Source organism: Sparus aurata, chromosome 12, assembly GCF_900880675.1.
Source record: "Sparus aurata chromosome 12, fSpaAur1.1, whole genome shotgun sequence".
Taxonomy (NCBI): domain Eukaryota; kingdom Metazoa; phylum Chordata; class Actinopteri; order Spariformes; family Sparidae; genus Sparus; species Sparus aurata.
This window is the reverse complement of record NC_044198.1, coordinates 15,807,353-15,832,952: the sequence shown is the minus strand read 5'-3', so window position 1 is coordinate 15,832,952 and position 25,600 is coordinate 15,807,353. Positions and strand designations below refer to the sequence as shown.

General features: G+C 39.9%; 1 protein-coding gene across 1 annotated transcript in view; it reads right to left on the bottom strand.

Annotated features, from left to right (window-relative positions):
• Positions 1–25,600, bottom strand: part of wdr70 (WD repeat domain 70) — a 43,194-nt gene continuing 17,594 nt past the window's right edge. The window contains exons 11-18 of the mRNA XM_030436769.1: positions 16,582–16,681; positions 16,016–16,100; positions 15,771–15,909; positions 6,993–7,093; positions 6,704–6,783; positions 4,891–5,007; positions 1,778–1,940; positions 1–769 (exon numbers count right to left, since the gene is read on the bottom strand). Of these exons, the coding sequence (XP_030292629.1) occupies positions 682–769; positions 1,778–1,940; positions 4,891–5,007; positions 6,704–6,783; positions 6,993–7,093; positions 15,771–15,909; positions 16,016–16,100; positions 16,582–16,681 (873 nt within the window). The 3' untranslated portion in view covers positions 1–681. The remainder of the gene's footprint in view (positions 770–1,777; positions 1,941–4,890; positions 5,008–6,703; positions 6,784–6,992; positions 7,094–15,770; positions 15,910–16,015; positions 16,101–16,581; positions 16,682–25,600) is intronic.

Below are 25,600 nucleotides of genomic sequence, written 5' to 3'. Positions count from 1 at the left end.
TGACAAGAGAATACAAATTTGTTTATTTAGGTTTCAAGGTGAAATACAGTATGTAGAAAAACACCTAAATTAGCAGATGGCTGAATCACATCCAGGAAAAGTGTACAGCTTTAAAAACTGTAAACTTTAAGATAGAAAAAAAAAACAATTGGCTGGAATTGTTTGTACATCTTCAGAATTTACTACTTACAAACCAGAAGAGTGTTCTTCATAGTCGATGAACAGACCCAGACCACAAAGTCTGGAGTCGATTTATGAGGAATTAGCAAACTCTGGAGATGTGGGAGGAGAGCACAATAGAAATGATGAAAATAAAGTCTATATAATCAAAAGGGACATAAAAAGCTGAGTTCTTCTAGTGGCTGATGAATTGCTAAGAGAGGAACGTAAACCTGTATAAAATTATATTGTGCTTGCGCAGTGAAAATGCCTTCACATTTATGTGCTACCCACATAAACTAAGAAAAACACTCACATAAATACATACATGCTTAAAAAGAAAAGAAACTAAGGGAGGACAGAGGCTGTACAGTTTAGTAATTTAACTGATGCTCCAATGCACAGTTTCTGACAGTAACTCAGTGTTCTTGGACTGATCCTGAGACCTTGTGGTGCTGTATATCCAACCACAAGCCCACTCTGTCAGCGATCCTGTTTAAAATGAGCTGCTGCTGAAGCGCCTCAGATTTTGCGTTTCTTCCACTCCGGTTCCTTGTCGGCCTCCTCATCCTCCTCGGATTCCTCTGCAAACACGGGCTCTGGCTGGGTCCTGAAGGAGTCATAAAAAAGGGGGGGAAATGATTCAACTGTTTTATTTTCCAGAACTTCTAATTAAAGACAAATACCAAGATGAAACGGAGCTTTAAGAATTTAATATTAGATTTTTTCTTTTTACAAATGATCTCTTTGATCAGGCCAGCTGAGGCTTGAGGAAATTCAGTAGAGCTGCAATGACTGATAGACAAGTTGTCAATTATTAATCCTCAACTATTTTATTAATCAGATTTCTTTTGAAGAACAAAAGTAAAAAATTCCTTTTTTTTTGTTCCTCTTTGACAGTAAACTTTTTGGGTTGTGGACAAAACAAGAAATTTAAGGATCTCATCTTAGGCTTTGGGAAACACTGATCACCATTCCTTTCACCAAACAACTTTGGTCAATTAATAGAAAAAAAATTATCAACAAATTAAAAACCATGAAAATAATGGTAAGCCCTAGATTCAGGCTGCTGATGTCGTAGTTCTATGGAGCAGAAGACAGACGCTCGATGTTTAATGTATCTCCAAGTCAAGCAAAAAAAACAGCGACCATCAACCTGCTGCCTGAGCGAGCTCTACAACCAGGCCCTAATGGTGTACTCTATCAGATTTATCTTCTGTAATGTTTATCACCAGGATATCTTCTTTAACTATAGATCGTTTTCATGCAGTATGTGGAACAGACTGTTTGATTTGGCTCGCAGTTTTGTTCCAAGCTTACATAGCTGTCTGAGTCTGATAGTGATCTAAAGCTGTCCATTACTCTCCTTCCTGCAGTGTGAAGTGTGTAAAACGGTGCAACTATTTAAACATTTATGTGTCACACCAGGAGGAAGAAACCCAAGTACCGTCGCAATCGCATGCACAGCACTCCCAATACTCATCTTACACTGTCGGCTAATGAGAGCAAGCACAGAAATAAGAGAAGAAGGGTGACAGAGGAAGAGACGGGCAGTAAGATGGACAGGGGAGTGTAAATGATTCATATTTTTACAGGTGGAGATATGAGGTTTTCTTACACTGTGTACGCCGGGGCGACCCAGTAAGGGTTATCTGAAGCCTCCTTGGCGTGGCGCAGGATGGCCTCTCGCGGGTTACTGTCATCCGTTTTGTCTAAAGCAATGTTCTTCACGATGAATGAAGACAGGGTGCCACCGTGAGCTGCTACTCTGCCTCCACGACCTGTCAGGACACATTAGATTAGAAACAGTTCAGACATGTTGAACAAAACTTGTCAATGTTGGATGACAGGCCGATTCCAAAGGACATGACTACACCATAACTCACGACTCACATAAATTGTAAGCACAAAAATTTGTTTTCAGGAAACCTTTAAATTAAAACTGTGAAGTGGAGAATTAATTTGGCATCCCAAAGTGGTATTATCATATTGGCAGACATACACAAATAAAGGAAAACTCAAATATCACCTCAAGCCTGACAAATATCAAGCCTGACATCCACCAGACAGACCTGTCAGTCTACAATTGGCTAGTCTTTGGTGCCAGATTATGTCATCATCTGTTTTCTACTACACTCTACAGACAGTGACATCACTTGGCCTCAAAGACAAGCAGATAGTTGGTAAAGAAATGAGAAGTCTGAAGAGTTGTGAAATCCAGGATTTTATTTTTTGAATGCTGCATTTCAGAAATGTTTTATGCAATTTAGGGAGGGGGGGCGAAAAAATAATATTGTTATCTATTTAATCACAATTACGATCCACATTTTGAATTCGGAAATGCCTTCCTTTATTTTGAAACATCCTGTAGATTAAAGCCTGACTGATACTGGGGGAAATATATGTGGCTATTAATATTTCAGTCGATATTCTTATATACAGAGAATACACAAATAAACACATATCTTTTGCACTGATTGCTCAAATGTGATTATTGAACACTTTAGATTAGTGACGGAGTCTCGATATTTTACAGTTAAACAATAAACTTTACTACCCAAATGACATCAGTGCACTGAAACGTTAAACTTAACTGGGAACTTTAATTATTAAAAATCAGCTTAAGATTATTTTTTTATTCAATTTTATTTATTTTTACCTTGAAGAGCCATTGCAGACGTATCCTAATTTACAATTATGACAAGATGTAAAACAAAATGAAAAGTAGTTTGTCAAAAGGCATCGAGATCGAAGATCTAAAATCATCAGATTGCCCAACCCTGATGTAAATTAACTCACATTTATAGTATTTTATTTAGTAAATGTAATTGTTGTTGCAGATAGGCAGATAGATCGACTGCTGTCCTTCAATAAATAAGACATCACACATTCTGTTTGTGCACAGACTGAACAAACTGGTTACAGCGTGTTAATTAGTGAGCTATAGAGGAGCTAGTTGACACATTTATGAAGTCTGGAGAGTGTTTTCCTCCGACTGTAGTTTCCATGCCCATGTGTAACTCTCAGCTTAAAAAGCTAATAAACTTAAAAGCTCTAGATAGATCAAAAAATCGTGAACTATTGCTTTTTGGATGGTCAGACAGATTCTCACAATAAATCTAATAAAAACCACTAAAGCCCATAAAAATATTTAGTATTCTAAATCACTTAACCTTTTTTATTATGTCTTTAAATCCAAATTCGACCATTACTCTTCAACATAATTTTCCACACATTTGTATTTAATAATTGGTACATTATTACATTGAGTTTTTCATTACTGCAGATAGAATTCTGTTTTGTACACTTGTTGCCGTTTTGCTCCAGAAAAGGTACATAAAAGCGACACTGATTTTTACTGTTGTTTCAGTACCTCTGTGCTGTCGGTTGTATTTGACCGCCCTTAATGGAGCTTTTTGGAGGAAAAAATGTCTGGCTTTCCGGAATAAGACATTGTTATAGTTGTCTTAAAAGATCAAGGATAAGATGCATGCATGTGCACACACAGACACACATTTATCCCTATTCTTAAACACACAGGGATTTCCTGCTGTAGTCGGGCAGTGAGGTTGTTTGGGGGATTGAGAGGCACCTCTTTCCATTTGCTTGTAAGCATCGAGCCAACCACCAAACATTACCTTGCACTTATGCAAAGTCATTCTACATGAGGATAAACAATAAAAAGACAGCCTGTCGTCTAAAAACCACTGACCTGCTATCAAGTACTTAGATTTATTTTTATAAAAGCGACCTGCATTTTCATTTGCAGACTATTGTGCGTTTCTCTCAACCTCTGTGACTCTGTCTTTGATAGTTATACGTACAACACAATACAACGCAAAAGTGCGCACTATTGATTCCTAATTTTTTTCATGATGTCTTTTATTGCTTTGAATTTTTGTGAATGCCTTTTCTTTTTTGGGTAGCTGTTTTAAATTCGGCTACATTTCTTTTCTCATAATCTTTCATGACCCACTTTCTAAAGATCTGGCTACTTGTTCAGAAGTTTCAAATGCTTTAAAGATGTTTTTTTTTTTTTTTTTTTATTCTGAAAAACAAAACAATCACATCGTACTGCACTGTGGAAACATTAGATCTTTTTAAGTACACAGTACTGAAGGAATAAGTGGCAGTAAGTGAAAAAAAACAACAATAAAATTCAGCAGCAGTGAGCCAGCTGGAATAAAGTGAAGCAGGAAATGTTATTTGGCACCACGGCTTGTTGGAACTCTGCTCAAACTGTATCCGTGCATAGGTGTGGCATTTGTGAAAGCGCGTATTGCATTTTTAAAATACGGATAGACCGGTTGTCCCATGGGGTCCAGAAGAAGTTCAAAATGCGGCACTCTGTCCCGGCAGTTAAAAAATATGAGGAAATAGCAGGCTACAACGAATATGAGAGGCCAAGTGGGAGCAGCGCTGCTATAGGCCTCCACTTCAGCTGGATTGCGCAACGCCAAACACATCAACAACTGTGGATTTGTACATCTGCCTCAGACAGAATCTTGCATTCATTCAGTTAAGAACATGACTAACAACAACAAAAAAAGAACTGTAGCGTCACCTCGTTACTACACAGTACTTATTGTTAAATGGTGGTATTTGTTGTGCATTTTTGGGTTTTGCTAATTATTTGTGTATGCTTGGACTCTTCTCTTTTGTTTCTTTTTTTTGTTTGCTTCTTTATTCTGGGAATTATCATCACCAAGAAAAAAACAAAAAGTACTTTACCTGGTCCAGACACAGGAGGCTCGGGTTTGTGGGATTTCTTTGGGTCGAGTCTGTCCTTCTCCAGCTGTTTTCGTGTACTCCGCTGCCGGGCCTCTCTGAACATGGGTAAGGCATGAGCTGGAGACACGCAGGGTAAACAAGGATAATCAAGTTGCTTGGGTTACTCAAAGATCACAGAACAGAGTCGCACAAATAAGCAGGCAGGGCACCTGGCAATATGTTCACTGTTTGTTACCCCATGCGCACACTGAAAAGCTAAATGAACATAGGTGAACCCCGAGATAATAATAATCTCAACTCCTACTACAACTTGCAGAAAATACATGTCGTTTACGCTAAAATACAAGCACCTGTTGACCTCTGGTAGCAGCTCTCCACTTGTGTACTCTTTCTGCTATAGTGCACACCAACATATTCATTATAACCCCCATGTTTAGATTCAGACAATCACTCTGCTGCTCTTCACACTGTTGTGAACACTATCACAATAAAAGGCCGCCAGCACTTAAATCCACGAGTGTGAGTGAACGTGTGCATGAGTAAGTGTGAATGAGTGCCCTCAGAGGTGTGTGCGAAGGAGACAGTGTGTGTGTGTGTGTGTGTGTGTGTGTGTGTGCGTGTGTGCGTGTAAAGTGAGTGTATGCTCTGCTCTTGTCCTCGGGGGTTACAAAGAGACACTTTAGTAAAGGGCTAGATAAAGTGATTTTCCATTCAGGAGCCCTGTCGCTGTTCAGTGTTAATTCTTCTCCTCCACGCTACATTAAGCAAAAAGGTTACTGTGAACAGATTCCCTCGCTTTTCTCAATGGGCCATCACTTGCTTCCTGTCCCCTCTAATTTTCCAGTACCAGGGCATCAAGTGCGTCACTCGGCGCTCGTGGCCGTTGATCGCCTGCCTTCTTCACACCCTGTTGGCATGGCAATGAAATCACATGATGCCTCTGAAAAAGGCTGCAGTTGCCCAAATAGCAAATGGCGTCTGAATTGGGTCCAAGCAGCCAATCAGGGAGGACGTGTCAGCAGCTGTTCTGTTTTCTGAAGGTTCATGACTTCAGTTTGGCACGCACAAAAGAGATGACGGCCTCGTGTGTTGGTGATATGACGGGATGACAGGTACGCGGGTTGGTTTGTGTTTTCTGTGGGCGGTGTGTGTGTGTTTGTGTGATCACGCCAGCAGATGTGGGAGAGGCGGCTGTCCCTGGCGTGATCCGGCATGACTGCAGACCACATGGCCGCCGCGTGGCACATCGCCCTGCGGCTGTCCATCCACTCATCCACACCCGCACTGCATCAGCTAATGGGCTCGTGAAAGCTCCGAGCAACCTCTCGTTCCTCACAAAGCCCTCCCGCTATGAGATAGGGTGTGTTTGGATGTTTTTGTGCGGGTAAAGAGATGTAGCATGTAAACAGAGGTAGTTTATTCTTTTTGTCTGAGAAGGGGAATACTTAGAATATGCTCCACTTGTCACATCATGCACTTGGGGAGATGGCCGGCATTGTTTGTCTCTTTTTTGCTGTTAAAAATGCACAGCGCCTTTTTATGTGAAGAGCACAGAGCACAAATAGGTTAGTGGCACAAGGTGGATTAAACTGGAGGGCTCTGAGAGAGGCGCTTTGCTTAAAATGCCTCAGTAATTGTTCACCGATTAAAAGGCGATGCATGAAACTGCATATCATGCACGACAAGCCTGCCTTGTCGTGCGGACCAGGGAAATAAGTTCATAGTATATCAAGTGGTGGCTTCTTTGAAGGTACAGCCAAAGCTGATTGTGAGTGTGTTTGTGTACTTGAGTACAAAACATAGAAGAACTTACGTGTGATGATGTAATCTTGTGTTAGCGTCTCTGCTTGTTTCTCTTTCCGCTGGCTCTTTACTACACACAGCTTAGCCCCCCTGGAAAGAGCAGGATAAGTTACAAACAATGCTATTCAAGTTTCACATAGAAAACAGCAGACTGATATTGTTTATGCCACAGAATTCAATTATTATTATTATCAGTGCCAATAACCCTATTAGGACACATTAATTTTTGGCTTTAGTCTCTTCAAGGGAGATGTTGTCAATAAAAAGGGTTAGTGTAATAACCTAATAACCAGACATACCTGTGGCTTTTCACTGGATCATAGTAGACCTTGGCCAGTCCATTACCAGTTCCAACCATTATCTGGTTAAGTTTTGGGTGCCACAGACAGCGGATGACGCTCTGGAATACACAGACAGACAAAAACAAGTGTATGGATCACCAAAAATGTTTGGGTTTTTCTGCACACCTGGAAAGCAATACGTTGAAAAAGCAGCACGTAGCAGGTTTTGAAGAACTTTCTCTACATTAGATCCGATAAGGACGTGTCTGCTCCTCATATTGTATTGAGCATTGTGAGTGTGTGACCCGGGCTGGTTGTGGTACAGTGGGGATCAGTCCCAGCATGCTCTGCTGCTCTAGTTGACTATATTTGGTTGTTGGGATGAGGTCTGGATCCCTCAGTCTGTGTGTGACAGATGGCCCAGTGCCAATACGCAAATGTGACCACATTTATCCAGAGGTGTGTGTGTGTGTCTGTGTATGAGAGCAAAAGAGGGACAGAGAGAGAAATATACACACACACACACACACACAGTTGTTGGACAGTGATGAAGACCCTCTGTGCATTCTGTGATATGTGAGCTACGGTAGAGAGCAGCAATGCCTCCTTTCCTTCTGTCACACGACTTGTTTGAGAGTGTCTTCCGAATAGACCTCTCTTTAGATTTGGTGCAGATGTATGTGCCGAAGCAGTACAGAATTTTTTTTTTTTTAGGGGGTGAGCGTTTGGCACGTCTTTATGTGGATCATGGTAAGCAATCTGGGGGGGGCGGGGGTCTAGGGCAGGGGCGTAGGATGGGGGGTGGGTAAGGACTACGACTGGGACGTCCAGTGTCTGTGACGGTGAAAGCTGCTTAGCGCCCAGCTGTTCAGCTTCCCACCAGGATACCAGGGGAAGAAGTCTCAATCACACATGCACACAATCACATACATGCACACACAAGAAGACAATCACGTATGAACATCTTGTGTATCTAGAGAAAAGGTAAGTATGGCCAACATTGATTTGACTTAAATATTAAAACAAAAGACTATAAAATACAACTTGAAATGATCATATAAAACATTATCAGTATGTCCAACCCATACTTTTCATACAACAAGATTTTGTTATCCAGTAAATAATTGTACCACAAAAAGGATCATGTTCAAATTAAGACTGCATAAACTGCACTTATAGTAAATTAAAATCATTCACAATCTGCTGACATTTGTCACGAACCTCATACTGTACACATCTACACTATGAGGCAAAACAGCTCAGGAGTGTGTAGCTCATGGGACAGATGAGGGTTAATCTGCTCAACCAGATCATGAGCCAGATGTAATTGATAGAAAGATCTGGAAAATGCTTTAAACAGGATGTGCTTAACACTGAGCCTCACATATTCTATTCATACATCAGCAGATAGATGATACCATGTATAAACTAGAAAGGTAGAGCGCAGACTTCCGTCCAATAGTCTTTCTAATCTGCAGCCACAACTGCTTTATTTCAAAAAATGTTAGAATTATGTTAAATATGGTTTTGACTCGCTGAAGCCTAAATTTACATGTGAGTCAGTATATAATTAGTTGTGTATTGAATCGTTTCCATGGCCACACCTTAATTAAAGAAAAAAGCATTGTTACAATTGTATCAGTTCTTCCATGAAAACTGCTATCAGAGTTCTGTAATGACAGTTTTAGTTATGAAGTTTTGAGCAACTACATGTGTAGGCTACCTTCTGATATGGATAAGCACTATTATTTTACTGTTCTTTTCATTTGTTAGGTATAGGAAAACATGGTTCAGGGTTAAACAGAAAATTGAATTACATTTAATAAGTGTCCAAAAGGAAGGTATCTCCCATGTGGATATTTTGTCTGTCTTTTCCCTTGAGTTGGAAAGCTGTGACGTTACCGAAAGTGATTGGTCAGCTGGTCGGTTGCAAATTTGAGGGCATAAAATGTTTGATTCTTATTAAAAGATTAATATAGCAAGGCTTGTATACTGTGTAATAAGCACAACAGCCTTGAAGGTAACTGGAGGCGGGCCTATTGGCACTGTAGCTGTGTGTGTGTGTGTGTGTGTGTGTGTGTGTGTGTGTGTGTGTGTGTGTCTCGACATGCTGTCAGAGAAAAGACAGAGTGAGAAAGCACAGCTAGTATCAATATCAATACTGTGGAAAATGAGTATTGAAACAGTTTCAAATCAGTATCAATATTTTTCAGTATTACATATATCTGACAACACTAGCGCATACTTCAAGCCTATTCCAATATCAAATTATCAAGCCCTGTATCAAATATTTAAAGCATCCATAACTGTTAAACCATGACACCAGATCTAGGATCCACATTCAATTGCGCTCATTCATACATAGCAGCCATCTAAATACGCCAGATTTTGTTCATCAAGATCCATGCACTATTCCCTGTTAAACTAACAACAAAGTCAACAACAAAAAAACGAACCTCATTTGTGGATGTAATGATACTGACACAACATGTGTCAACATGTGTGTATCATGAGGTAGGCTTACCCACTGTAGATATGCTTCAGTGTAAATGTGTAATGGGTTATATATTGCCCCGTCAGGGTTGCTAAAGCAACGTAGACTGTCCCTGCATACAAGGGAAGATAGAGATGACAGTTAGGAATCCTGTTACACTCCACAGGTACTGTAAAAGCAAGAGGAATTCACCCAGCGCACAGTACAGCTACACAACAGAGAGCGATCCAAATCAGGCAGTAAAAGACAAAATAAAAGTGCCATCACAGCCAGGTACCTGCAGCTCAGTCAAGTTCAGAAAGTAACTCTGTCAGCCCCAAACAAATCATTCTGTCAACAGTAAAACAAGTCAACAGAAAAAGCAGAGCAGTCTAAAAGAGCCCAGTTCAGTGGGGCCCACCCCAGCTGGATACACTGAGAAGCCCAGAGCCAACAGTAAGACTGCTTTCCAGAAATTCAGAGCAGCGTGTTTACACTCTAGGAACCCCTGTTTACGCTTCATGTCCATTGAATTACATCACATCATGGAGAAGGAAACTTTAATCAGTCAGTTCTTCAGTAGCAGCCTTCTATATCCCGTCAGATTAAAATACCAAATGCTGATTAGGGATAAACAAGACAACAGCCACTCACCCAATATGTATGCTGATTATGAAATAAAGTTATGCAGCACTAATGGGACACAACAGTCACAGCTGTGTTCCTCATTTAGTCGCTGGTGAGTGGATCCAAATGTGCACAGCTTCTGACAGACTTGGCTGCTCAGACCAGCTGAATGCAGTAGTGGGAAAGGAGAACTCGAGACTTAGCACCTCCGCTGCACACTGAGTGGGCACACGTCCGAGAAGTCTGTAATTAGTATGAACTGCCTTACTGGAACAACTGGCTTCTACATCTTGCAAGATTTACTTGGTGAGATGCACAAGAAAGAACAGAGTTAAGGCCTCCCTTCTACCTTTCAAGCTTGGCTGCTTTTACTGGGGATGAAAGACAGACCATTCCTGTACAAGTCCTCCTTGAATAGCATGGCATAGGGTGTAGTCTACTGTTCAAAATCCATCAAGCTTGACTTGGTAGATGTATCACGGGCACCTTGTGAAGGTTGCCCAAACATAGAACTCCAGCTAATTCTTTCCCAGAACAAAGGGTCATTTAGGCAGTTCAGAATCTTTACCAAGAAATTCTGATTATTTACAGTTTTACATCTGTATGATGATGATGCCACCTCTTTCTCTTCCAGCACCAATTTTTGGCAAATCCTCAATATATTGCCTCATACCGAGTGTTATTAAGATAATCCCCCTTTATTTTTTCATTTAACATTCAGTCCACCTTACTGGATAGTTACTTTTGGTATCATTAATAGGGCTGTAACTACACAAGTGTTTGTATAATAATGCCAAGTCATATACAAATTCATTACTTCAGGCTAATTAAAAGGTATTTGTATTTGTAAGAAAAGTTCATTTTTGAGTTTTATCCCCACTCGTCAGATATTGATACTTTGGTTTTTACAAGTCATCAAAAACTGACACTTTGGGTTGGCGGCCGACCCCATCTACAATCCCCAAGCTTCAGTATATGGCGAGTTGGGAATGAGACTCAAAACACAACCCCTTACAAAAAGGACCTTTAAGTATTTAATTAATGGCAGTGACCGAGAATCATTGGCAGTGGTAATAATCTGGTGTATTAAATCGGTGCAGTCTTATAGTTTTTAAAAAGTGTTAAGGCACTACTTCGAAGCCTTTATTACACTGCAAGGAGGGTCAGAGATGCAACAGGCGATGACAAAATACAAAGTACCAGAAAATACAAACATGCATGCAAGCAATGCATGCACACATTTACAGAAACTGCATAAGAGCTGCAGGTCTAAGTTGGTTTCCATTTGAAATTCAGCCAAAGGCTCAGTGCTTTGATAGTCAGTAGGGTCTCACCTGGCTCCTGCCCCTTTTGATGGACTAAGATAAGCTTAAGAGTGTCTGAAGTATTTACCAAATGGGCCTAAAACAGCCTCCGCTCCCAAGCGCACCCCAGAATCCAGGTCCAGGGTTATGTAGACTGTTTAGTTAGAAATGATTGGTGACCCTTGCTTTCACTGCCTGCCTGGTACGCCACTTTATAAAGGCTGCACTTAAATTCTCGGGCCATCCTAGAAGCAGACGGCTGATGTAAACATAGTAAATAGCACATTCATCAGGTTCACCGAGTGCATGTCCAACCTGAAATAACTGATCTGCTGCAAAACTAAATTTCAATGGATCCAAATTATTTTTGACCAGTACAATTTGGCATGGCTATAGTTACAGATTAGCAGATTATTGGTAAATGGGCTCAAAAGAGGGGCTGAATTATACCTATAGTACAATACCATGAAAGGTCTATCCAAAAATGTTGGACATCAAAATGATCCAGGCTAGGAAATCTGGCATCTAACCCAAACCCACACTGCTTAAAACTGTATATACTTCTCTAAGCCTCTCCCTATTTCCATTTGTCCACTGAATGTCAAAATGTCAAAGCATACATTTAAGGGTCCAAACAATTTTGCTATTATACAGTAACTGGTCAATTATAAATAATGGCTAAGACTTAATATTAAAGTCCACAGATAGCATGATTCTCCAACATAACATGCATTTCCTCTGTTTTCCTCCTCAACACCGCCCATATGCCCACCCAACACCACATATTGACCCACAAACTGATTTTATGTAAACAAGAGCAATTAAGTGAAGTTATATGACCACAAGAAACTGCTCAAGTATGTGAATGCCTTTAAAGCATATTGACATGACTGATTGACTTTAATCATTACCATAAAACATTTTGAGAGGTTAATAAAACCAAATAAAACCAAAGCCAATGCCATTGGCAGTCTGTACCAGTCTCTGAACTCCATTGTTTTTTGTGGCAACGGGTTGGATTTTGTGGGAAATCTGTTGGATTTCTGTTCAGCTGAAACTGTGATCAGACAGGAAGAGGTTTTGCCGTCCCTTCCAGTGAAACGAAACTGAAGCTTTCAGAGTTTCATACAATGGTAGACGGTGGAACAAGTGAAAGCCTAATGGAAAAATCACTTCCAAATGTTTACCCTCTTCAGTAAAGAAGTGAAAGAGAAGACAAACGTCTACTGAGTGATGCAAAGACAGAAAAGGAGAAGGGTTGTTAAGTTCCAAATAGACTCTTTGACCCAAAGTGTCTGAGGTCTTTCTTTGATGCTGCCTAAAGTGATAGCATCACCGTCGTGAAGTGGGTGCAAATGTTATAGTATGATACTGTTTATAATAGTTTATGTAGACTCTGCAGGAAGGCCTTACATACGACATATGATGATATCTCCTGCTGGGTGTAAAAGACCGACATCGTCACATATGGATTGTTGTTCACAAGTAAAGACTCCTCCTGGTTATATAAATAAAATAATGTAATTAAAAGAATATAGTAGAGGAATTTCTGGACTGAAATTGAAAAATAAAATGAAAAAAAAAAAGCCACCTGTCGTATTTGAGTGACCTGTATCATTGAAACTGACCGCTCAAAATGTTTTATATATATATTATATATTTTGTTCGGAGGGTACTATTTAGCTCTACCACAATACAGGGGCTCTAGCTATCTAGAGGAGACAGTGGCAACATCATCTACACAACACAGTATCAAGAAAATGTGGTTTCAATTTTGAGAATCACTTGCACAGATAACTGTGTAGCATCTGTGTGAGACTGAGATTTGTGTTGTTCCTCCTGATTGAAGGAAGGCAGTACACCGAGGTACTTCCAGTGACTTAATTGACGTTAAAAAGTCTATTCTTAGCGCTTTAAGTCATCAAAAGTAACCAACACAGAACTCAGTAAGGTCTATTTTAACGCAGTGTCACTCTTAATTCTGACTTCAGACAACTGTGCTGACACGCTCATGTAGCTCTCTCACTTAATACTTGTATAAGACTTTAAAAGCTCACACTCAACTTTGAAATCAACAGGGGTACTTTTATAGAAATTGACAGCTTAAATAGGAAATTATAAGAAAGTGACAAAAAATCAACACATCCATTTAAAGTTAAAATGGGTCAACCAAAACACAGACTGCCCTCCCCTCCTCTCAGTTATTGCAACTGTGCAGCGGGTTGTGCACTTAGAGTTGATGCTGTGCCAAGGTTTGCAGGCTAACAGCAGCTGGCTGGCAGGACAGAGGGATGCACAGACATAGACCCAGCTTTTGTCTCTTCCCCCCCTCTCTCAAACATATTCACTCAGTGGCCCATGTGAAAGTGTCATGTCTTAGTCAGGGAGACCAAGTTAGAAGCCATTAGCCTCTGTCAGACCTCACTGTTATGACTACAGATACACAGTGCTAAATCTGTTGAAAAGTAGAGACAGAGGAGCAGGAAGCAACAAAAAAAAAGCGTTTCTCTACTGAAGACAGCACCCCTGCCCTTCATTTCAGCACCTATGGCTGGTTGCCTTCACCAAATGGATTTCTGAGGAAGCAGGATTAGTATAAAGTGCATAGTATGCTAACGTGTTTGACAGTCTATGTCTGTGCATGTGAATGGAACATGCTGATAATTTAATTTCAAATGTAACTCAAAGGCGGTGCATATAAAACCGTCAATAGCTGCTCTGCCAAAGCTTTGTGGGAATAACTTGCAGTAAGGAAAGGTCACATTACTCCACTTTCTGCAAGCTTTCCTTTTTAAGTTTTGTTTTTAAAGCGTTTCTCCTATACCTTCACTCCCCTCCATAACTCTTCTCTTCTTCCTCTATATTTTCTCCCACCGCCAATCTTTCATTCAGAGTGAAGCTGAAGAAAATATGTATTCTGCTATGAGAAATGACTAGCTTTGGGCCCAGTGATTTAAAGTATGTCTAGTTACTGCCAAAGGATAAGGCTATTTGAGATTTGTCTTATAAAGAAAACAAGAACAAATTATTTTTCTAAGTAAACAGATATTAATTCATGTGACATTTTATGTGATTTTTACAGACTTAAGTTTACATCAGTATTACTATATAATTATACAATCTGAACTACAACAGTTGGGGTTCTCAATTGACAGTTAACAGTATGAATAAATTATATTTAACCTTTTACCTCATCAGCTTAATTGATTTTTGAAAACATGCTTATTCTGAATTTGATGCCAGCCATATGTTTAAAGTTTGGACAAGAGCAACAAAAGACTGGGAAAGCTGTGGTATGCTCAAATGGCTGATGGCAGATGGCTGGAACATTCCACAGGTAAACAGGTTGATAGGTAACAGGTTGTAGTTTAGTGATTCGGTATGAAGAGGGAGGTTCACCTCTTTGTAAGACACGTGATTGGATAAAGAATATTACAACATGGGCTAAGCAGCACTTCGTTGTCAGGAAACAGTTTGTTTGCAAATAAAAACATTCTGTCTTTAATTTACATTTTACACCACATCACAATTCTTTTTGGAATCTGGGTTTATACATTTGCCTCGCGTGAAAGCTGGATTCACAAGATTTTGTGATTGTGTGATCAGCTTCAAGCTATGCACTTGTGGCCAAACCACAGTGGTTGAACCAATCAGGATCCATTGAGGAACTACTGGCAGCTAACAGCGAGGACCAGCAAGAGAAGCGAAAGTTCATTTGATAACAACACTGCGGCTTCTCAAGAGGTTAGCATAGCTGCTACAGTATCATATCTCCGCTCTCCTAATGTTGATCTGATTGGTTAAAGTTAGCCCGCAATAGATGGTGATAGATAGTACGTCTAATCACCTACAGTGCATTTTTTTGAAAGTGCCTGCTCTTTTACAAACAGAGTTTACCAGTGCCTTTCCAGATTATTCTGTGTAAGAAACCATCTGGCGAGTCAGGTTTTAGCTGTACATGACAAAGGCTGCTGACTCCACAATTCTAGTTCAGTCTCTTATAATCCCTGTTGACTGTTGTTTGAAATGTATAAATACCAACTAAAATAAATAATTCTTTTTCAATAATCCTGTGTTGGGTTACATAGAATTTAATGAGGCCAGTCAAATCTGTACGGCCGTCATACTGAGGCCTTAATAACTGCTGTTGTGTTTTCAGGCAGCTAGAACCAAATAAAAACATTTTATGGCCACAGTTTTGTTTGAGCCCAAACTTATCATGTGGAGGAGAAATGACATGCACATTGGGTTCATTATGTTTCATTGTGACTCATTTTGTTTCCTTTCCATTTAGCATCAATTTGAGTCATTTTGGTTTGTAACCACTGTATCATATCAACCAGTTGAAAAAAAACATCTTGCAATGATTGTGGAGACTGAGGCAGAACTTACTGCGTTTGTGACCTCGATTTCATAGCCCCGCTGAAAGGAGGCCCGGTCAAAGAAAACCAGCTTCCCATTTCCCTCATCTTTCTTCACCGAGGTCCCCGTTACAAGAAGCTTGTCATCTGGGCTAAAACAGCAGTCGGTCCTAGTACGGAAAATGACACGCAGCCAATATCATCAGTTCATGATCCACACATAAATTGCAGTTATCAAGCAGATTGTATTTAGAATGACAGTGTCAAAATTCTCACATTGCAAAGTAGTTGGTCAGTCCAGTCGCTACATTCACAGGCTTCCTAAAGTTGCGTATGTCCCACATCTTCAGAGTGTCATCGCCTAGAAAACAGATGGAGACATCAAGTAAACTGTAAATTGATTTACTTCACAGACATTCACCACAGTAGAGTTGTCATTGAAGTTATTTACTTTGCAAGAGCACAAAGTAAATAGTGGCTTTTCTTGACTGTACAACAAGGCCGTAAGAGTTATTTTTCATTTACATTATAGGAAAAATGTTGAGTGAGAACTCTTAAACAGAGTTATTCCTGTTTGTCTTTGTGCTAGAAACCTCCTAACTAGATCCGACACCAAGGACAAACTCATGTGTTTCTGTGTTTAGTTTTGTTGGTGGTGGTCTCATTTTATTTGTACACTTGGTAAGAGTCAAGCTGCTTTTCTGCTTAAAAAAACATCGGTTTGGATGAAGCATTGGACCTAAAAACTGGTGGCTCTGAGCTGGGGTGTCTGTGAGTGCAACCCCAATTTGTGCAACCACTGGCTGTGTGGTTTGGAAGATATGTTAAGATATTTTTCTTACCTCCCCGTGAAGCGAGAGTCATGCCATCGTAGGAAAAGGAGAGACATGAGGTGTCTGATCCCGGAATGTGTGCTTGTCGGCAGTGGAACTTTGTATGGACCTGAGCAGAAAAATAGAAAAGAATCCATTGACCACATAGATTTATACAGGGTCTGGTATAGTTTATGGTTAAGCAGTGCTGTGTAACACAATAGGTCAAGTAAAAGTTAAATGCCATTTCTTTATTCCATGTCATGTGCTCAATCTGTGTGTGAAAGTGAAAGTGAAGTACAGAGGTCATGATAGCAGCAAGTTGCTCCTATTTGTGTCTAATAACATTTATATAAGTGAAAAGTAGAAATACTTAAGCAATATAGAATCAATAAATGTACTTTTTTGTACCATAGAGACAGAGAGAGGAAAAAGCAGACTAGATGTAATTGTGATGATGTTGCCAATGTAATTGATCATTAATTACATAACAAAATGAATAATGAATAATCTGCTTTTTCCATTAGCACAGTGTCACCACTTACCATCAATATTAAAGAGTTCTTAGAATCCTCTGATATGCAACAGCATGAAAATGTCCAAGCTTTGCTTATAGCAGATGTTTCAGTGTGTCATTGAAGTTACAAAAAGACCTTTTCATTCTCGGTCTTCAAAACAACACACGGTTTCTATTTCCTCTGAGAGCACTGCAGTATATGTTTACCTATGAAGCCCATTACAACTTATGAAATACCAGCAACTTCACACACCATACCCACCACACTCCTTAGCAAGACTACAGACCACAGAGATTTACCTTGGCAAGCTTAGGTGCTTGCCTGACAGACGGTCTTTTGATTTTTCTACCTGAAATAGTGTTATAATATCCCGTACAGTACAATATAGCGTACAGTTTACCAGCCAATAATGTGCACCAGAAACCTTTTTAACTGCAGTCCAGGGCTAACATTACCTTTTGAACCATTTTAAATCAGAATCAGAATCACACCAAAATATAACAGGATCAGTTAAAAAATGAGGACAATGCTTACCAACACCACCTGTGCAGGCAGCAAAGAAGACATCAGTAGACTGAGGTTTAAGATGTTGAAGATGGTGTTCAAAGAACGTTTTAATTTAAAAGTGTTGGTTAAGCAACACGTTCAAGTCCATCAACTAGAATACTTTTAATACTCAGTCTGTAAAGGTTGCGTAATGTCTTCCGTGGATTTAAAGCAGCTTTGACAAGTCAAACAAAATTTAGGGTTACCTGATCAGAGCACTCATGATGTCATAAGGGTTTATCTCAGCCTGGGCTTGGATACTTCCATTTTATAGCAGAAGGCCTGTGTTTAACACTGGGGTTATGAGCATTTACAAGGCAAGACATGTTGGATGAAAGTCTTCTAAATTGCAATATTATTAATCTGAAATTAAAAGCAAAATTAATCTGCAACAATTTTAATAATCGAGAAATAATTTTTCCAACAAAAATATAGTCCCAGATTCTCAAATGGTATGATTTATTTGTTTTCTTTGTCTTATGTGATGGTTAAGTGAATATTTTTAAGCTTTAGCTGTTGGTTGAACACACAAAAAAAAAATAAGACGTCACCTTGGGCTTATGGGTCATGGGCCTTGTTTGTCATTTTCTGATATTTTAGGGCTTACTAGCTCAAAACATTCTTGGCTTGCACAAGAAGTAATATCTCTCCATACCACAGGGAGGAGGCAATTTATTTTTGTCACTCAAAAAGGGAAACTAGAAAAGTCAGGACTGCGGATATAAAAAATATTGTTATGATAAAGCAGCGTTTGCCTTTATTTTTCACTCCCACTCTTGCTAAGAGAGGCACTTCTAATCAAGAATATTTCCCATTACACAATAAGTTAAAGTAAATGGCAATGGTGAAGAGGCGGAGACAAAAAATATGGAGAAACCACACCAAATGGTTGAATTCATGGATACTACAGTGACATGCTAAAGAGTCTTTCCTTTTCTTCTCCTATTTACTTCTCATGGACTGATTCGCTTAGTTGAGCAGGGACACACAGTGAAAACTAAGGCCACACGGCTCACCTGTGGCCCCGACATTGGCCGATGGCCAACTTAATCGACCTCAAAATGAACTGACTACTTCAGAAAACAATCAGAGTATGATGAAAATTATCCTTGGTTGAAGCCATGAATAATATATTGAACCAGAGTCAGTGTGCATTCAATATAAGATATAACAGCACACTGAATATTACAGCCTCTCAGGCAATGTTTCCACCATCAAGCCCATGTAACTATTTCCCCGGCATGTTGCTATATATGAGAATGTGATCTTAGTCAGCTTGGCTGTGATGATCAGCATGTATCACTGGAAACCAAGTAGGCTGAGTGACATTTCAGTTGAGGGTCATTGTATGGAGGTGAGAACAGACTGATTACAAAAGCTACATGGAACAGAGTCTCACCTTTGTAGTTCATAATTTAAAAGGATGAGTTGTTCAGAAAGTTTCAGGATGAAATGGAACTCTGGTGGCATTTCAGAGACATTTTGGAAACCATGAGAATTTTCCATACACCCAATTAAGAAGTCATCCAGAATATCCCTAATTAATTCCAGCCACTGCATGCACGCCCCTACTGCAAACAGAAGCATTTTAACTTTTCAACTAAACAGCTGTTTTCAAGATGGCCAGCCATTCCATATACTTTCTTAGTGCTCACTTTCTGCAAGTGGTGTACTACTGTAGTGCAGAGTGTGTGTGTGTGCCAAGGTCTGCAGCTCAAGGCTGGAAATAACCCAGCTCAACAACTCCCCTCCACACACACATGATTCTCTCTATCTTTCTCACACATAGACACAAAGGAACAGCAAGAAGAAAAGCTCCCAAAAATTACATGAACAAAAGTAAAAAAAACAAACAAACAAATACAACGTTGAAATTAATATCACTCTGGCCAACCCTTAAGTTTTTGCTCCACATTTTACATTTATGGATGCAGTATTTATTTCTTTTGCAATTTAATCTGAGCATATTTCGATTAACCATTTAGTCTGTAAATGTCCATGACGACGTCCTCAAGTTGCATGTTTTGACAAAGCTTTTTCATGCACAGGGATAAAAAGCTTAAAAAAAAAAAAAGCTGCACATTCTCATGCTTGAGAAGCTGAAACCATAATTATTATTATTCAGTTAATTGAGGGAAAGACAATTAAACGCAGACTGTTTGACAGATTTGTTGCCTTTTTTTGCTTTTCTTTGTTACTTTTGATAAAAACTGTATTTTGGTTTTGGGCTGTTGGTTCGACAAAAGAAGCAATTTAAAGATGTCACGTTGGGCTCTGGGAAATTCTGATGAGCATTTTTTACAATTCTTTGACATTTTAAAGACTAAAGAATTAATCAATTAACCATAAAAGTGACCAAACTTAGTTGAAGCCCTAGTTCTCTCCATTGCCTCCTACATTCACTTCCTGGTGCCTCAGTTTCACCTGGACTCAGTACAGCCAGATTGCAGAGATCGATCATTAAAAGACAGTGGTGAAGCAATAGGTCTGGGAAGCAGACTGGCTAACACTCAAACAAACATAACCTTGGTTTATACAGCTACATTTTCATTAATTCTAAACGGAATGCAAATAAATCAGTGAAAAGAGAATTGCTGCAATACAGGCTTTTGACTCAGAAAGCTGGATAAGGAATTTGAAGTGAGCACAGAGTGTGGAGGGCAGATAAGATAGAGACATGCAAAGAAACGCTGGCAAAAGGAGCAGAGGAGAGTGGGGAGAGCGGAGCATGAGGTGAATGAGTGATGTGTCCTTACGATACAAGAAGGAAACGAGGCCATACTTCACTTCCAAAGTAAATGGAGGGAAGTTATTAACTTGGACGAGACAGATAACACTGTTACCTTGAACTGTAGATAACATGGAGTCCATTTAGCCATTTAGACTCTGTAGTCTTTCCAGGGATAATTTTCTGCTTCCCATCATCATTTTACTCTTATATTACCTTGGACTCAAATACATTCTCCTCATTTTTTATCTTAGATTATCCTCCCATTCTTTTATTTGCTGCACTTAAATTGACTTGGTTGAGAAATAAAAGTCAAGAGGTCAATTTAATATGAAAACTACATTTTCTAATCTTACAGCAGGAGTGGAACAGCTGTGTCACAGGCTATCTCAAGCCTACTAAACAGCAGCAAAAGCATTAAAAGCAGCTAAAAGTGTAAGGCTAAAGCTCTGTCAAACACACAAGACTCCACTGTAAGGGTGCACGTCGACTGACTGAGCTTGACTAGTTTATTTGATCAACCAAAAACAAAGACATTGGGGCCTCCATTTCAATCATGCTATCGCACATTGTGTAACCACATGTGTTGTGCACATGGACAATTGGAGCATATCCAAACATACAATATTTCCATTCAAGCAACCGCAAGCGCATCCATGCATGGCAGACACAAGTGGGTTGCGTCGGGGTCAGGTGGGTCTGCTAATGAATCGTTTTCTTGTAATTATCTTGCCTTATGGACTGTTTTATGAAGCTCAACAGCACATCATAAAAATAGGTCGAGTGGAGAGGATAGTCTAGTTATCCTCGAGGTGAAGACTTGCATGGTGAGAAAATATGGCACTAAAAATGTAGGTATTACCCAATAAATGCTCGACAAGGAAACGGTGATGAAATCTGCTTTAAGTAACTCCAGAGAAAATTTCAGGGATGCGTTTATTTTTTTTCTAAAACGTGACCTCAAAAGAATGTTCTCCACCATAGCTGTAAGTGTCCTGAGGTCAACTAGTTAAAAAAAAAGTTATGAGCTCTATTTCGGCCTGTGATGAATCAGTTTTTTCCCCCGTTTTTTCATCTGACGTCTTTTTTCTGAGATTAATACCATATGCTGTTTGCACATGCTGTGTTTCAACCCCTTTTATGTTGTATTGTTATGTTATACTGCCTTCAGTGTATGTTTTGTTTTACAGAAATGTTTTCTTCACGTCTATACATACGTTTTAAAAATACCAAACAGGTGGAATGAGGAAAAGACAACCCTCTGTTCAGCTCTGGAGCAAATTAAGACAAACAAAGACAGAGACAAGGCTCATAAACGAAAGGCACGAAATAATTTGAATTATTTCACTTTTAAACTTGATTGATGATCCCTGTCAGTAAAAGAAGTGCCTTCAACAGCTAGCTAGTGGTTATTCTAGCTGCTTATTGCAAACATACCAAGTATTTCTAGATCATTTACTGCTGTTGTGAAAGCAGTAGTGTTTATTTACCATCCTGATGCTGGCTGGCATTGGTAGATGCCATGGTGTTTGCTTCCTGCGATAATCTACACAGCCGGTTTGTGAAACCGGATTCTTGTACACTGTTTGTAACTTCTCTCACGCCTTGTGACCTCCTCTGTAAACTGTGCCCTTCTCCCTGGCCTAAATAAGCAGCAGGCCAAATTCTCCTGGTTTTATTTAGAAGCCCGATGTGTCTGTTTTTCTAGACATATATGTGTGTGTGTACCTTTCATATAAGATCATGCGTACATACATGCATATGCACAAACAGAGTCCTAATACACCTCTACTCCCGTTGGGCAGCGGGAGTTGATAAATAGCTGAAGGAACACAGCGTTGAGTTTCATCCTCAGCAGACTATGATAACAATCTACCACGGGGCCAACTGTTCCTAACCACGCTATCAGAGTATCATTATATAAATACTGCGAGGCCCTGCCTTTCCCCAACCTCCATACTTTTACAACCGCACACCTGAAAGACTTCATGATGCCCACTGTGCAGTCAGTTGTAACATCTCACTCTGACCTCTGCTACTTTCTGAGGATCGAGTGGCCAAACCGCACAAGTCCTGAACAGCTGCTCTGATCTTTCATGGAAATCAACAAGTGGTGATGGTGAAGCCGTGTGTGTGTGTGTGTGTGTGTGTGTGTGTGTGTGTGTGTGTGTGTGTGTGTGTGTGTGTGTGTGTGTGTGTGCGTGCATGTGTGTTTGAGGATCACACTGGACTGAGTGTTCACAAAATTTAAAAGCATGTTTCATTTAAGTAACTGCGCTCCGGCACAAACTCTACAAAAAAGTAGGACTCTGTACACGTTGTTTCCAAGTCTTTGTTCAGTGTTTAAACATGTGCAAGGAATAGGCTCAGCACTGAAATTTCTCACATTCACTTGATTAAAAAGCGCCTCTTGTAGGTCATTCACTGACTGTTTGTCATTACATGAAGAAAAGGTTGAGGGAGAGAAGATAAAGCTGTGTGGCAATGATAGAAATCACAAGCAGGTCACAATGAAGGCTGCAGGACTGAGATCCAGTGTAAATGTTTAGGATCAGACTATCTTAAGACAGGCCTGTTGATCCAGTTTGATTACAAACTAACTCTTTCTGGTTATCAGATCCTAGACTTTGGAAGTTCTTGTCTGACTCTACCGGGCCGGGAACTGTAAATTATGTGCTGGCCAGCACTGGTGGTCAGTTTGTGCAGTTGACAAACTGCTAGACTAGAATAGAAAACTGGAATCTGGAATCTTAGAGCTACTGTAATGCAGGTTATGAGCATTTTTTGTTATATTTGCTATAATACCCTTCCCAATCCCAACAGCAATCCATAAATAGACATGCTATGACAGAAAAATAAAAACATGGTATATGTGGCTGTCTCAAGCCTCTGCTGGCCTGAATTAAATATTTGATGGTCTGTCTGCAAACATACCAAAACGTGTCCAGTTACCTGTTACCTACTATACCAACAACAGCTTGCAATGTTAAACAAGACAAAAGTAAAAATGCTACAACCAAAGAGGTAGGACAAGGCAGCAGGTCAAAACAGAGTCAGAATCAGTTTGGCTTTGACAGCGAGATCTGAGGGACTGATAAGTGACACCATGGTTTTTGGACAGGTTATTATTTGGGTTTTTTTTGTTTTGAGGTGAATTTGCCATGTTCTCTAATTAGGTTCATCACGAAACAAGAATTATAAAGCCTCCAAAATGAAGAAGAATTGCTGTGGTAATTGAGCGCCAAAGGCAGTAATTGCAGAAAACAAGTGAAAGTTTGCAATGTCATCTCATGATAACATTCTCCAGCTAGGTAGGTAGCTCATCCAAACAACCTCTTTTTGGGTTTCACTTTGATGTTTGGAAACATCCAAGTCCACCAATGACATCATAACATTCCCCAAGTCTCTGTGGTAATGTTTTTTTGTACGAAAGGCCTGCACCCCTCAATGCACAGACTTTCACAGAGTGCACATTACCTGGCAACCATTTAAACGCCAGCCTTGTAATTCTGGCACCGACCCCTCTGGTCAGAGAATGAGCATGCAATCACTCTCTGTGGCAGACCACTAAAAGAGACCTACTTGACTCCCCCATCACAGGATCAATCAACATATGTCAGGGTTCAAGAGCACGATGTGTCATCCTCAATAGTTTCTCCTCAGGCTGAGCTCTAGATCAAGGTCATGTACATGATTGATCCTGATTGATCTGCCTGCATATTCTAGCTATGAGTAATAGTAGCGATACAGAAGGAGATAGGCATCCTTTGGGGGGGGGGGGAGCAGCAATAAAAGCATCCGGAGGTCAACTCCTTTTTAGGCTTGTAGCTGAATTCAAGTCAGCAGCACAGGTTGCTGATTAGGGCAGAGGGCACCAACTACATTCTTGAGCCATTCAGACAGGACAGGCTCCAGTGGTCAGGCAACAGACATGACTATTGTAAGCTGCTATGGGACGCAGGGTAAATATTTAGTTTGGAGAAAGAGGGGTAATAAATTTGGAGGGCTTCAACCCAATCACTCGCAGCTTGCTGCTATGAGCAGCCCAGGGGTGGGATGACGGGTGAGTGGAGGAGAGTTGGGAGTCTGTTCAAGCACCAATGCTCCTTCAATTGGAAAGTAGGTACAGGGACAACAAATCCTCCATCTACTTCATTTTTAGTAATTATCATGTAGCCTACTTCCCATTTGACTAATCTGGATAAGCCCCTCTGCCCAATCAAGCTGTTCCAACTCACTAACTACAGCTTAATTGTCACTGTCACTATTCTCATATGAAATAACAGAGGCATTCAACCTTGTCCACATATGGGGGATGGACAGATGAAAGGATATGAAGTGGCACAAAGGAATTACAGTAAAAATGTGCCACATTGAGTTACGATCAAGGCTGGATGTTTTTACTAGATAAAGGTTGTCTAAGAAAGTATTGAGCAATATCTCTGTGCAGTCCTCCAGTTTTATTTCCCATCTTAAAATGTGAGTTTATACTTTTTTAAGACTCCCAGGTGAGTGACCACAGTGGGTTTTTTTTTTTACCACTGTGGAGTTAAAAACTTATGAAACAATTTTTGCAAAAGAGCTTAATATAATGCAAGACAAATCCAAACTGTAATGTTGTACACACTCGGCGTACATGTCATCTTTGAAAATACTGAATTATGAGTGCTTCCCCTTCTTTTTTTCCTCTTCCCATCTGTTACATGGAGGGGAATTTTTATGTGCGAACCAGCAAGTGAGCAGAAAGCTGCCAAACATGCTCCTTCACTGACCATCAGGAAAAACAACAGAATGTCATTACCTTTTGCTTCAAATACACTAATCAGAGACATGACAGCCATCAAGAACAAACACTTACCAGTGGACAAAAAAATTCAAGATACTCAGTAGATCTACTTAATGACAGATGGTGCAGACCATTTCTACAGCCCTGAAGAGAAGTCATTTTTATCTACAGTGACGATTCGTCAAATAGCTCAAGTGAAAACAGCCAAATAAATGAGAGCAATAAGGAGCCAAGAGCAACTATTACCTCAACTATGTGGAAGAATGGAATGAACACTTTGATCACCTAATTGCCTAATTAAGTAATTGTGGAAATTGTACGGCAGGAAATTGTGATCGGGCCCCCCAATAACTTTTATGTAACTCAACTCAATCATCACACATCAGTTAATTCAGTTACATAATCGGCTATTTTGAGCCATGCTAGTGGCATGTGGATGCATTAGCAGTTGGCTCAAAGTCCAAGTTCGGC